Source organism: Trichomycterus rosablanca, chromosome 5 (genome assembly GCF_030014385.1).
Source record: "Trichomycterus rosablanca isolate fTriRos1 chromosome 5, fTriRos1.hap1, whole genome shotgun sequence".
In the NCBI taxonomy this organism is placed as follows: Eukaryota; Metazoa; Chordata; class Actinopteri; order Siluriformes; family Trichomycteridae; genus Trichomycterus; species Trichomycterus rosablanca.
In genome coordinates, this window is record NC_085992.1 from 27,953,435 (window position 1) to 27,966,075 (window position 12,641).

Genomic DNA, 12,641 nt, shown 5'->3' on the forward strand with positions numbered 1-12,641 from the left:
GCTGTACAGCACCTATTCAATCAATGTGCCACTTGCACTGGTTCATTTGTGAATTCTTTAGTCTAATGTATTCTACCCCACCCCTCTGTTACTGGCTATTTGATTCATGTTATGGATTATACATTTTATTGATTTATTCATTTCTTATCAATAACTGATTTTGGTTCAAATTTGTCATGGCTTCAGTGCCACCCTAAAAAGGACTACACCCTGAACAGGGTGACAATCTTTCACATGGTGCTATACACATTCACCCACCTGCCCATATTTATGTGCAGTGACGAGCAGCCAGTCCATGTAATGCAACTTTTTGGACAAACATGCCAAACTTATACAACTTATCACCTCCCTGGCCAAGGCCCGTCTTGCCCGATCCCTCGGTTTGGCCGGACAGCAAAGAGTGGTGTTACTGCATCAGCATTATTTTGCATATAACAACTGAAAACAGCACAGAGCTCAGAAAGCTGGTGGTTAATATAAGCTTATTTGAATTTTCTACAGAGGGGGGGAGTCAGATTTCAATCTGGCTAACCAGAGATACATTTGACTACCTGTGTAAATACATGTGGTTTAACTTTGATCACAAAATGATAGATACAATACACGTGCAATAACATGGTATAAGCAGGTAGTGTGTAATTCGTCCTTGAAGACAAAAAAGGAAAGTATTTGTGATGATGCATTATTTGCAAATGAATCCAGTTGCATATGAATCCTTCCAAACATGAATCACACTATGGAACTAACAGCTAACAGTTGAAAATTTAGGTAAAAATAGAGCTGAGACTGTTAGTGCAGGGTGACGTCCTAGTTGTGTGCCAAATTAGACAGAATATAGAGATATATAAATCTGATATGCCCTTGTGTGCATGCAAAGGTTTAACTAAACCCCACCACATCAGTACCACCAGATCAGGCATTCTTAGCTGCTAGTCTGACAGTGGTCAGACCATTATTAGGGTAGATTTAGCCCCGCATGTGTAAAAGGATTGGTGTTTCTCAACAATAATTAGAAGATGCAAATATATATGAGGGATCTTTAAAAAGTTTCCACACTTTTTTTTATTTTGGTTGGAAACAGTGAATTGATAATGGATTGATAATGGTGATTGTAACCAGTTTACATTATTGCTACATGTGCCACATTTTATTAAATATAGCTTTTACATAAAAACAAATTATTACTTGAGTTGTTAACTTTTAACTAACTAATAATCTGTTATGTGTTAAAAATGTAGCCTAGTCTCTAGTCCATTTAAATGTGTACACTACAATTGTGCTAGATGGAAACTGGCATGCCCTTGGTCACAGACTGCAGTTGTAATTACCCAGTACAAGGTTTATAATAATAATAATACATTTTATTTATATAGCGCTTTTCAAGATACTCAAAGACGCTTTACATAAGACAAATAATCAAAACAAATACGTACATACACCATACAAATCATAGTACAAAATCAAAATAGTACATCAACATCAAGAATAATTAAGATAAAAACAAAGAGAGCAGCATAAGACAGTTCATTAAAAATTAGCTAAATTATGAGAGAGAACAATTATAGGAAAAAATAGGACCGTATGAAGTGAACAATTATACAACATTAATTGTCCTGATCTATACATTAGAGGCCTTTTGAAAAGAATATGTTTGGGATACAGCTTGTGTAATATTTTTGTATGACAGGTATTCGAGGGCTATTGGTAGGACACATGGTAGGATCGCCCCACTGCTGAAGGCCTGTGTGTGTGTGGCCTGCAGAAGCCAATTTTGGCCACTGTTGCAGCCTGTTGTGGCTTAGTTGATGAAAAGGTTCAGAGCCTCTGAATGCAAAGGTGTGTGTGTGTGTGTGTGTGTGTGTGTGTGTGTGTGTGTGTGCATGTACCACCTGGTGGTTTGGGAGGTGGTGGTGGTTGAGGCAAGCAGTGCAGTCAAACGGAAGCTGCACATCCAGACGCTCAGCCACTAATCACTGGGCTGTGTCCCATCCGGCCTGCCTGTAAGCCTGTGTCCGTCTTCCTGTCTGTCCACCTACCCTTCTGTCTGTCAGCTTTTTCGTCTTTCTATCTGCATATACTGTACGTCTCTCCACAGGCAGCTGGCTGTCTGCACTTCTACCATGTTTTGTGTCTGGCGAGTGTGCCAAAGTTTTGATTGGAGCGCGGCCTGGGAGAAAAGGGCTGTGTTGCCGTTCACATGCCGGACGCAGACCTGCGGTCAGGGTGAAGAGGGAGGGAATAGAGCAGGGAGGAGACGGTGTCCATTGATTCTCAGACATGTTGAAACAAGGCTGTGTTTCGGGGCCTCCGCTTTACTTCTACCTGCCAGTAAGAGTGGTTGATGTGGTGCTGAGCGAAGCCACCCTCATTTCCCCTCCGCCTGACTTCATCCTCTCAAACACAGTTCAGAGCTTACACTAATACACACATGGGGTCATAAAAGACTCCTTCATGTTGCAGAAAGCTGGCATGTATTCATAATTAGTAAATTTTTCCCTTTGTCGTGATTTAATATAATCACTGTTTCTGGTCGCATTAATGGAGCTTTAGAAAGTTAGTGTGTTCTTGAGGCAGAAAGAACCGTCTACAGTAAGTAAGCTTTGACTCCATAACTCTTATCCATGATGATGTCATCAACCAAAGCCTGTGTTCATTTAGGGTTTCGTCTAATAACAGGGGGACTTCAGAGAGGTTTTCACAAATCCTGCGGTGGAAGGGCTTTTTTTGTGTGAATTGCATCGTGAAGTTGAGTCACGCCACGTCATGTTGGTTTGCTTACTTTTATGTGTGCGTCTGTTTGTATATGAACTGCATTGTGTATAGCTGCACAGCCTATGAGATCATGGAAACTGCACTTAGCACAGCACCTGTCTGTTTGGTGACATGTTTTAAACACTGGACCACACTACATCCTCTCATCATCCTCTTTCAGCCTCACCCTTTGAATCTTAGCAGGAGTCTGAAGCCTTATTTTGGTCTGGTAGATGCTTTAGATTGTCAGGATAGGGCCTTTGTATGGTTGGTGGAGGTTTGTGGTTGAAAAGGTGCTTTGGATGTTTAGATGGGTGTTTCAGATTGTCAAATAAGCACTTTAGATGGTCAGATAGGAATCTGGTTGGGTAGTTACTTTGGATGGCCAGACAGTTGCCTCGGGTGGTCAAACAGAGGCTTTGCATGGTTGTGTAAAAGCTTTAAATGGTTGGATAGGCACTTTAAATAGTCAAATGCTTTGAATAGACAGTTACATAGAATTAAAAAATACAACTAAGTATATGGTGTATATATATATATATATATATATATATATATATATATATATATATATATATACTGTATATATTGCTTGAGAAGAAGAACAGCACTAATGCTGCCACAATTATGTTCATTTATTACATGTGCATTAAAATAACACATCTATATGTATGAATACACATTGTCAACTGCCTTATTGCTAGCTGAACCATACATAGGGCAGTGGTAGCTCAGTGGTTAAGGTGCCAGCCTTGTATTTAGAAGTTAGGTTGGTTTAAGCCCCACTTCTGCCAAGCTACCACTGTTGGCTTCTGAGCAAGAGCAAGGTCTCTAACCCTTGATTGGTTACATTGTATTAAGCTCCAGTTGTAAGTCGCTTTGGTTTAAAGGGTCTGCTAGATGTAAATGTTATAATATATGCTCCGGGCTTTAAGAAGCTCATTCAGGAGCAGTTTGGACTTTACTTTGCTGCAATCATGCTTGAATATGACTTGATTTTTACATTTGGTTTCAATGTTTTCTTTTTTCTCTTAGCCACCTTTAGCCAATGACAGCTTCTCCAACTCGTCCCAGAAGAAGGGGCAGGTCATACAGCCATTAACAACCTCCACCTTCTATGAACCCCACCGCCATCACTACATCCTGGGCCACTTTCACGAGCAGTACAGGACCCCGGAACGCTACTTCCTAGACCAGGTGGGTAATTTTCTATGGCTATAAGAAACAGTTGTCTTTTTGGCAGAAATGCATAATTCTATGTTAAGAGGGAAACAATAGCACCACGGGCCGACGGCAAATCTCATTCCAGCTGTGAAGCTTGTTGGAGGTAGCATCGTGGTTTAATGTTGCTTTGCTGCTTTGGGGCACTTTAATAGCACTGTGACAGTATACTGTCCAAGCAATTGAAGGTTAAGGGCCCAACAGTGCAACCTGGCAATGGTGGGGCTTGAACCAGCAACCTTTTGATTACTAGTTTAGTACCTTAACCGCTACTTTCCTATTATTATGGCTTGGTCACTTATAATGATCATTTAGAAGAAATATAATTCACTGTTTAATTGATTACGATTCCCTTATTGTAAATTCCTTGTTGCACTGTACAAAGAGTCGTATCACATACAGAAAGTCACACTATGCACTCTATAAATCATCCACCCCCTTGCATGTGCCTTGAACAGCCAGCCAGGTTTTATTTTTGCAGCAGCAAGGAAACCTTGTCAACCTACCTCCCTCAGGCACGGCCAGTTGTGCCTGTAATATGACCGGCCAGGCTGGTATAAAGACGATGGTGACAGCAAGTAATCAATTCACATTTAAACATTACAAGCAAAAGCAAAGACACTACAGAGAACACAATGTCTGAAGGGCAAGCTAAAACAAAATTAAATTATATACTTTTACACTATGAATATTAATGAATGTGAATTTAAATGGTAAAGGTGTGTATTTAGCAGAGATGGGGACTCGAGTCTGAGTCGCACGTAAGTCGCACACACAGCGACTCGGACTCGTCTCAAAAGACTCGGGCTCGACTCATGACTCGTAAACAGCAAGAGTCCCTAGCGTCAGCATGTGTTAACATCAGTTACGTGTGACAATTATATTTGAAGTTCACTTCATTTGAACATTTTCATTAACTTTGGATTGGAATCTCACATAAAAAATGGTGGAATACCCTACGTAGTGCACTTCACAGGACAACTGGGGTAAATGGAACGCTCCTACAAAATTGGCACTAATGGTTGAAAGACCGCTTTCTGAACCAATCAGACCTTCTGATTTCAATTTTAGTAAGAAATGCTGTTATTTGCATTTATTCAGTTTGCGTCACACAGATGATTGTCAATGAAACTTAGTGTTTTACTTCACAACGGGAAAAGTTTGGAGGTTTTTAATTATTAGCACACATTTACAAAATAACGGATTATTTTCCTAACGGGACAACACACGGTTGTAAATTTAATAGCATCTGGAAGAACATAAGCTAAGGTAAGCAGTGGTTATGATTTTTTTTGCTGTGTTTTGGATTTTGGCTGCTGTGCCGTGATTTATCACGTGCTTTTGCACAATGTGCATTTGCACAATGACTAGGAAAGTAAAGGCACTAAGTAAAAGGGCAAAATACAGTTGCTAATCTGTTCTTGTTTTTTATCTGAACCTACATATTATTTGTTTATTTCTACGCTACATTTCCAATATATGTTTTGTGTTTATTATATTGACTCGTGACTTGACTCGGACTCTAGTCTAAAGACTTGTGACTTGACTCGGACTCGTATTTTGTGACTTGTGAACATCTCTGGTATTTAGTAGCATACAATGGCTGTACAATGTCTCTGAAAATGACATGGCTGCTTGTTGTGTCTTATGCAGCCAGCACCGAGGTTGGCGAGACGCGTTAGCTTCCTGGACGAAGAGGAGGAGGTCGTGCGCATTAACCCACGTGAACGTGCCTGGCTTGCAGGCTATGAGGACTACAGGCACGCGGCAGCACGGGCCCAGGGCCTTGACTCATACGTGCACTTTACAAAAGGTGAGACACCGGGCAAGCATGACTACAGCTATCCATATACGCCGGGCTCTGATCTGAATAAGGCTCGGCGAGGCTCCGGGGTTGGAGCTGTGGTCTCTCAGCCACCCAGCTTCAAACTAAAGGAGGATGAGGAAGACTGTATGGGTGACCGGCGGCACTGCGTTTACTGTGGCGGAATTTTCCGGAACGAGGAGAACGGCCGCGGCCGCTGCCCCGACGCCCCGGACCCGACGCGTACCTGCATTCGGAAGCTCAGCTGCATGTGGTGCGCCGACAGCTTGCTCTATCACTGCATGTCAGACCCAGAGGGAGAGTACTCGGACCCTTGCTCGTGTGACACGGCCGACGACCGGTTCTGTCTGCGCTGGCTTGCTCTTCTCGGGCTGGCATTGCTCGCGCCGTGCCTGTGCTGTTACCCACCGCTGCATGCTTGCCACCGCTGCGCCGTGGCCTGCGGCTGCTGCGGCGGGAAGCACAAGGCCTCCGCGTGACCCCTGACTCGAATTCCGCCCTTTACATCACGTGTTGAACTTATGCAGATGGTGGGCTTCAGGACAGCAGGAAAACATTTTAGGTTTCTTTTTTAATGTCTGTCTCTCAATCCTTATTCTGGACGGATATAAAGAAATAATGGTGCATTTAACTGGCTTGAATATTTTTTTTCCTTTTTTATATAAATATGAATATATAAATATATATAAGTGGGTGTGTGTGAGTGTATGTGTGTTCCTGTGTATGTTTTCTCATCTCCTGGACGTTTCTATTCAGTAAAAGATATGGCTCTTCTTTTCAGGTGGCCCTTTAGGAGCCGACTTGTTAAGCATTACTTATGCAGGTACTTTATATTTTTACACTGATTTTTAGTTTCCAGAACTTGAATGAATCGTTTTTAGGGGTGTATGTGTATGCTTGACTGGAGAATAAGTCCTTGGATTTTGGGTTGCCATGACCAGCTAGGGGAGATGTAATCTATCTGAAACCTTTGAAACGTACAGAACAATAACTTTGAGATTAGTTTGAGACACTACACCTATAGTCAGGTTGTTAGTGTGTTTGATTGTGTGTGTGTGTGTGTGTGTGTGTGTGTGTGTGTGTGTGTGTGCGCGAGACCGCTGAAGCCTGCATGTGCGTTGTAAGGGTATGAGAACATTGTATCACAGCATAGTATTGTTATTGTATTTAAGCCAAATTTACATAAGCTGCATTGTGGGTATATGTAAATACTGTATACTCATGTATACGTTTCAAATAGATTATTCTATCAACAGCCTTGTTTGTTCTAAATAGACGTTTTCCTTTGGGTTTATTAGAATTGTAAATCTTTTAAATTACCATGATTGATATCCAAAGAGTGTTTTGGGGTCTTTTTTGTCATATTTATTTTCTTAGTCAATTGAATCACCAGCCAAAAGGGACAATGAAATAAAGACATAGTTTCTGCTATTGGAATAGGAACCAGGTGGAATGTTATATATCCCTGCATATTAAGCTTGAAAAGAAAATGCTATATTTCTGTTAATACTATATTTCTGTTCTTTTTTTATGCTAATCCTGCTCAAACGCCTGCAAGAGCAGGAGACTTATTAGAGAGACTTTGCCAAACTGATGATACTAAATGCCTTAATTTTACAAAAAAACAAAGAGATGGGTAAATGCTTTTGCGTCTGGCATGGGAATGTCTGAATAAGCCTTGCATTTGCTCAAGGACAATTCCTTGTGAGTTCTTTAAATCAGAAGGAAATAACGAATATTTTTCTACCATATTAAAAAAATCGAATGAATGAACCTTTTTTAATCAAGAGAATTAAAATGTGTGTATAAAATGTGGAAGGACTTGAGAAATTAGCATCGTACAATCTGTAAGGCAGCTCGGTATGCACGTATGCTGTGTCTCAAACATTCAAGTTACTCATCCAGTCACTGCAAATATAAATCATCCAGTAAGAAAATACGATTTGGTTTTGCTAGGCCCGTCTGTGCACGATTCCCTGCTGTAAGTGTAGAGTACGTGGATATAACATACACTGTGTGCTTAATACATAAACATTCAGCACACGCATTCAAGCTAAGTCCTGATAGCGTGTCCCGATGTAAACCATCTCACAGTAAATAACGTCCTTCGTCCACAGTCCATTCCTTCTTACTCTCATCAGCTTTGGCAATACTGAAAATCACCCTGTTCACCAAGAGCCCGGTTCACCTGTGGTTAACCCTTTAACCAAAAGCATCGTCTGTACATGTGTCTGAGTGCAGTCTCGCAGGTACACACATTTTACCTGTTTAAAAAAGTGCCTGAAGCATATTGTTGATCTAGCTCCTTGTGTACTGAAGTAAAGATTAGATAAACCCTGTTGTATTGATTCGCTTTGTTTTTTACAATAAGAATTTTTACCTCTGTAAAACAAAAACAATCTATATCAAGTGTATGATGTACATTTTTATTTCTATTTTCTTTTTTTATAGTTTCTTAATATGTATGATTGTTAAAGCTCTTTGCTTTTAAGAAAGGATGGACGAGAAAATCAGAACTTTGTAAATACCGGTAGATCATATCGGAACTACCAGAAGTGTGGCCTGGCCAGTAAGTAGTTCTACATATGTTCTAGCTCCCAATAAAAATAAATTGACAGAAACCTACGTACTGAATCTGTTTTTATACTGCTTGGAGTTGAATACTGCATTAATACACAAGGGTTTTGAATTATTAATTGTGAAAAGTTCTAATTTCTGATTCCTTTGCTGAAATCTAGTGGTCTTTTTAAGCTTTTTATATTAGTTTTAATGTACTTTGTACCAGCACCAGTCTGAACAGATCCACGTGTACAGGATAGCACTTTACCTGGAATTTATCAGACTGTACACACATTCAATTATTCCCAAAAGGACAATCAGAACAAAAAACACTGTTCCAATTGCTAACAGCTTATATAATAATGACACATTAGGTCAGATGCCATGCAGCAATTTCCATCATCGGGACCTGGATTCAAACCTTGAGTCTGGCTACTATCTGTTTACATGGCTGAATGTTTCACAGTGTCCATATGGGTTTCCATTGGGTACTTCTGTTTCTTTCCACCGTCTAAATGGATGCAAAAGTTGGATTGGCTGCTCTGATGTTTTTCCAGGTTTAGGTGATCAGACATGTGAGTGTGTGTTCCTGCTTTGTGGCTTCTTACAGCATATCTTATAGAATAGAACACCTTTATTTGTCATACTTACATATACACCGATTAGCCATAACATTAAAGCCACCTCCTTGTTTCTAAACTCACTGTCCATTTTATCAGCTCCACTTACTATATAGAAGCACTTTGTAGTTCTACAGTTACTGACTGTAGTCCATCTGTTTCTCTGCATGCTTTGTTAGCCCCCTTTCATGCTGTTCTTCAATGGTCAGGACTCTCCCAGGACCACTACAGTGTAGTTATTATTTGGGTGGTGGATCATTCTCAGCACTGCAGTGACACTGACGTGGTGGTGGTGTGTGTTGTGCTGGTATGAGTAGATAAGACGCAGCAGCGCTGATGGAGTTTTTAAACACCTCACTGTCCCTGCTGGACTGAGAATATTCCACCAACCAAAAATATATCCAGCCAACAGCGTCCCATGGATAGCGTCCTGTGACCACTGATGAAGGTCTAGAATATGACCAACTCAAACAGCAGCAATAGATGAGCGATCGTCTCTGACTTTACATCTACAAGGTGGACCAACTAGGTAGGAGTGTCTAATAGAGTGGACAGTGAGTGGACACGGTATTTAAAAACTCCAGCAGCGCTGCTGTGTCTTATCTACTCATACCAGCACAACACACACTAACACACCACCACCAGGTCATTGTCACTGCAGTGCTGAGAATCATCCACCACCTAAATAATACCTGCTCTGTGGGGGTCCTGACCATTGAAGAACAGGATGAAAGCAGGTTAAAAAAGTATGTAGAGAAATAGATGGACTACAGTCAGTAATTGTAGAACTTTAAAGTTCTTCTATATGGTAAGTGGAGCTGATAAAATGAACATTGAGTGTAGAAACAAGGAGGTGGTTTTAATGTTATGGCTAATCGGTGTATATGTGTACAGTACAATTAAATTCTTTTTTCACATACCCCAGCTTGTGTGGAAACTGGGGTCAGAGCACAGGGTCAGCCATTGTACGGCACCCCTGGAGCAGAGAGGGTTAAGGGCCTTGCTCAAGGGCCCAACAGTGGCTGAATGGCAGAGCTGGGATTCGAACTCTCAACTTTTCAGTTAATAGCCCAAACCCTACCCAAGCTACCACTGTCTAAGGTAATGTATCTATATTGTAATTAAATTATCAAAAACTGGACATTTGGGTGGCACAGCAGTATAATTCCATAGCCCACTGCAAAAAATCTCAGCACTGCTTTGATTTTGCTGGCCGTCAATATACATGATTATACACAACTGGCCCTGTCTGAGGAAGGGAAAAGTTGGATAGGGTTTATTAAAGCCAGGCTACATTTTTCAAAAAAATCTATATCTGCCTAAGTCTGCCAACCACATTTAGAGAACATGTGTTATGGTCTAATGAGAGCAAGTTTGAACTTTTTGGCCATAATTCCAAATGGTATGTTTGGTAAAAAACAACACTGTACATTCACATTTTCAGCATTTAGCAGACGCTTTTATCCAAGGCGTCTTACAATTGTGACTGTATACAATCTAAGCAATTGAGGGTTAAGGGCCTTGCTCAAGGGCCCAACAGTGGCTACTTGGCAGTGGTGAGGCTTGAACCGGCAACCTTCTTGAGGCTTGAACCGGCAACTAGTCCAGTACCTTAACCACTAGACTACAGCTGCCTACATAACCAAAAGAACAAAACACCATAACACCATACCCACAGTAAAGCATGGTGGTGGCAGCATTATGCTTTGGGTCTGCTTTTCTTTAGTCAATGTGGAAGAAATTATGAACAGTTCCAGATATCAATTTTGGCACTAAATCAGACAGATTTGGAGCGTTTTTGCAAGAAAGAGTGGGTGCCAAGTCAAGATGTGTCATACTTATAGGCTCTCACCCAAAAAGACTGAATGCTGTCATAAAATCAAAAAGGGAAACAACAAAGTATTAGTTTAAGAATGTGCATATTTATGCAACCACATTATGCAAGTCTTATTTTTATTTTCCTTCTAGAAGATTTTAGTGTGTTTTTTAATTGAATTGTACAGATTATAGGTCACATTAGAGGTGGAAAAATTGCTGAAGTTATTCATTTTGGTCTCATCACAAAAACCTGGCATTGTAACATCCACTGTGAATGCAGGTAATCAGACACTGTTGGACGTTTACTTGGGATGTTGATGGATGGCTGTCAGTGTGCTGCTTGCTAGTGTAAGCTCAGGATTAAAAGGCAGGGTGACCCTAAATAAATGTACATTTGTAAATGGTGTGGTAGGTCAGCTGGGTGGGCATGGTTCTCTTAGACCCTATACATAGGCTGGTTAAGTAAAAGCTAGAAAAGACATTAAGCTGTTTTGTTCAGGATGTTTCTAGAACAGCATATGGGTCGTTATTAGAAGGGGTAACAGTGGGGGGTCAGGGAAGGGAGGAATGTCCCAAAAGGCTTGGTCTGCTATGCGGTTCTATAGCTGCAAATAGCATCAAACTCCACATGTGCAAACATTTAGGGTGTTCTTTCTAATAATGAGCCCACTTTTTTCTTCTTCCTGTTCTTTTTGAAGAAAAGCCGGTCCTGACCTCTTCAGAACACTTCTATCTTAAAAGAAAAAGGCAGATTTTATAAACATTAACCACTCATGTCTCGTTTATGCTATGTACTATATTAATACTACAGATATATCTATGATGACGTGTCTTTCACCAGAGTCTTGTTAACATGACTCGAGCAGACACAGCATACAAAAGTGGAAGGCCTTGTGAGCTGCTGTTTGTTGTTTTGTCTTCGACACAATGCTTTGGAAATAAGCACGTCAAGGCCAGCCTAAAGATTCGCCCCCAGATTTCCTTTCTGGTGGGATTGTCAGACAGCTGTCTGAGCTCGCTTCCTGTTTGCTTGTTTTGGCTGCCTCCTCACCTGTTGTTTATATCCTGTGGCGGATGTTATGTTGTGTCCATTCAGACCTTGTGATTGTTACACCATCTGGCTCCTCCCGGTCAGAGGTCGTCGATCACCATCTGATCACATGCACCTCTAACCTGTTGTGTCTCAGAAGCATGGTGCCTATGATCTAATCTTTGGATCTATCTTTTTTTTTGGCCCAGGTGGACTAATACTGGCTTATAATACTAAATAAGTTTTGGAATTATATTTGACACATACACTATATGGACAAAAGTATTGGGACACCTACACATTACACCTAAAATAGCTTTTATAACATCCCATTCTAAATCCATAGGCTTTAATATGGAGTTGGTCTAAGCTATAACAGCTATAACATTCTACAAGAGTGTGTCCGAGGGATTTTTTGCTCATTTATCCAGAAGAACATCTGTGAGGTCAAACAATAATGTTGGGCGAGAAGGCCTGATCGCAATATCCGTTCCAGTTCAACCCAAAGGTGTTTGATGAGATTAAGTTCAGGGCTCTATGTGAGCCAATCAGGTTCTCAACCAACCATGCTTTTATTGACCTTGCTTTGTGCACTGTGGCATAGTCATGCTGAAAGAGAATAGGTTCCTTCCCCAAATTGTTCCCACAAAGTATCTTGGTATGCTGAAGCATTAAGGTTTCTCTAGGCCAGCCCCTGACAAACAACCCCCATAACATTATGCCTTCTCGACCAAACTTTACAGTTGGCATAGTACAGTGAGGCAGGTAAGGTTCTCCTGGCATTTGCCAATATCAGACTCATTCATCAGACTGCCAG

General features: G+C 40.9%; 1 protein-coding gene across 1 annotated transcript in view; it reads left to right on the top strand.

Moving 5' to 3' along the window:
- spred2b (sprouty related EVH1 domain containing 2b) overlaps window positions 1–8,418 on the top strand; it is a 61,904-nt gene extending 53,486 nt beyond the window's left edge. Inside the window, exons 5-6 of the mRNA XM_062995943.1 lie at window positions 3,787–3,948; window positions 5,626–8,418. Of these exons, the coding sequence (XP_062852013.1) occupies window positions 3,787–3,948; window positions 5,626–6,276 (813 nt within the window). The 3' untranslated portion in view covers window positions 6,277–8,418. The remainder of the gene's footprint in view (window positions 1–3,786; window positions 3,949–5,625) is intronic.
- The last annotated feature ends 4,223 nt before the right edge of the window (window positions 8,419–12,641 follow it).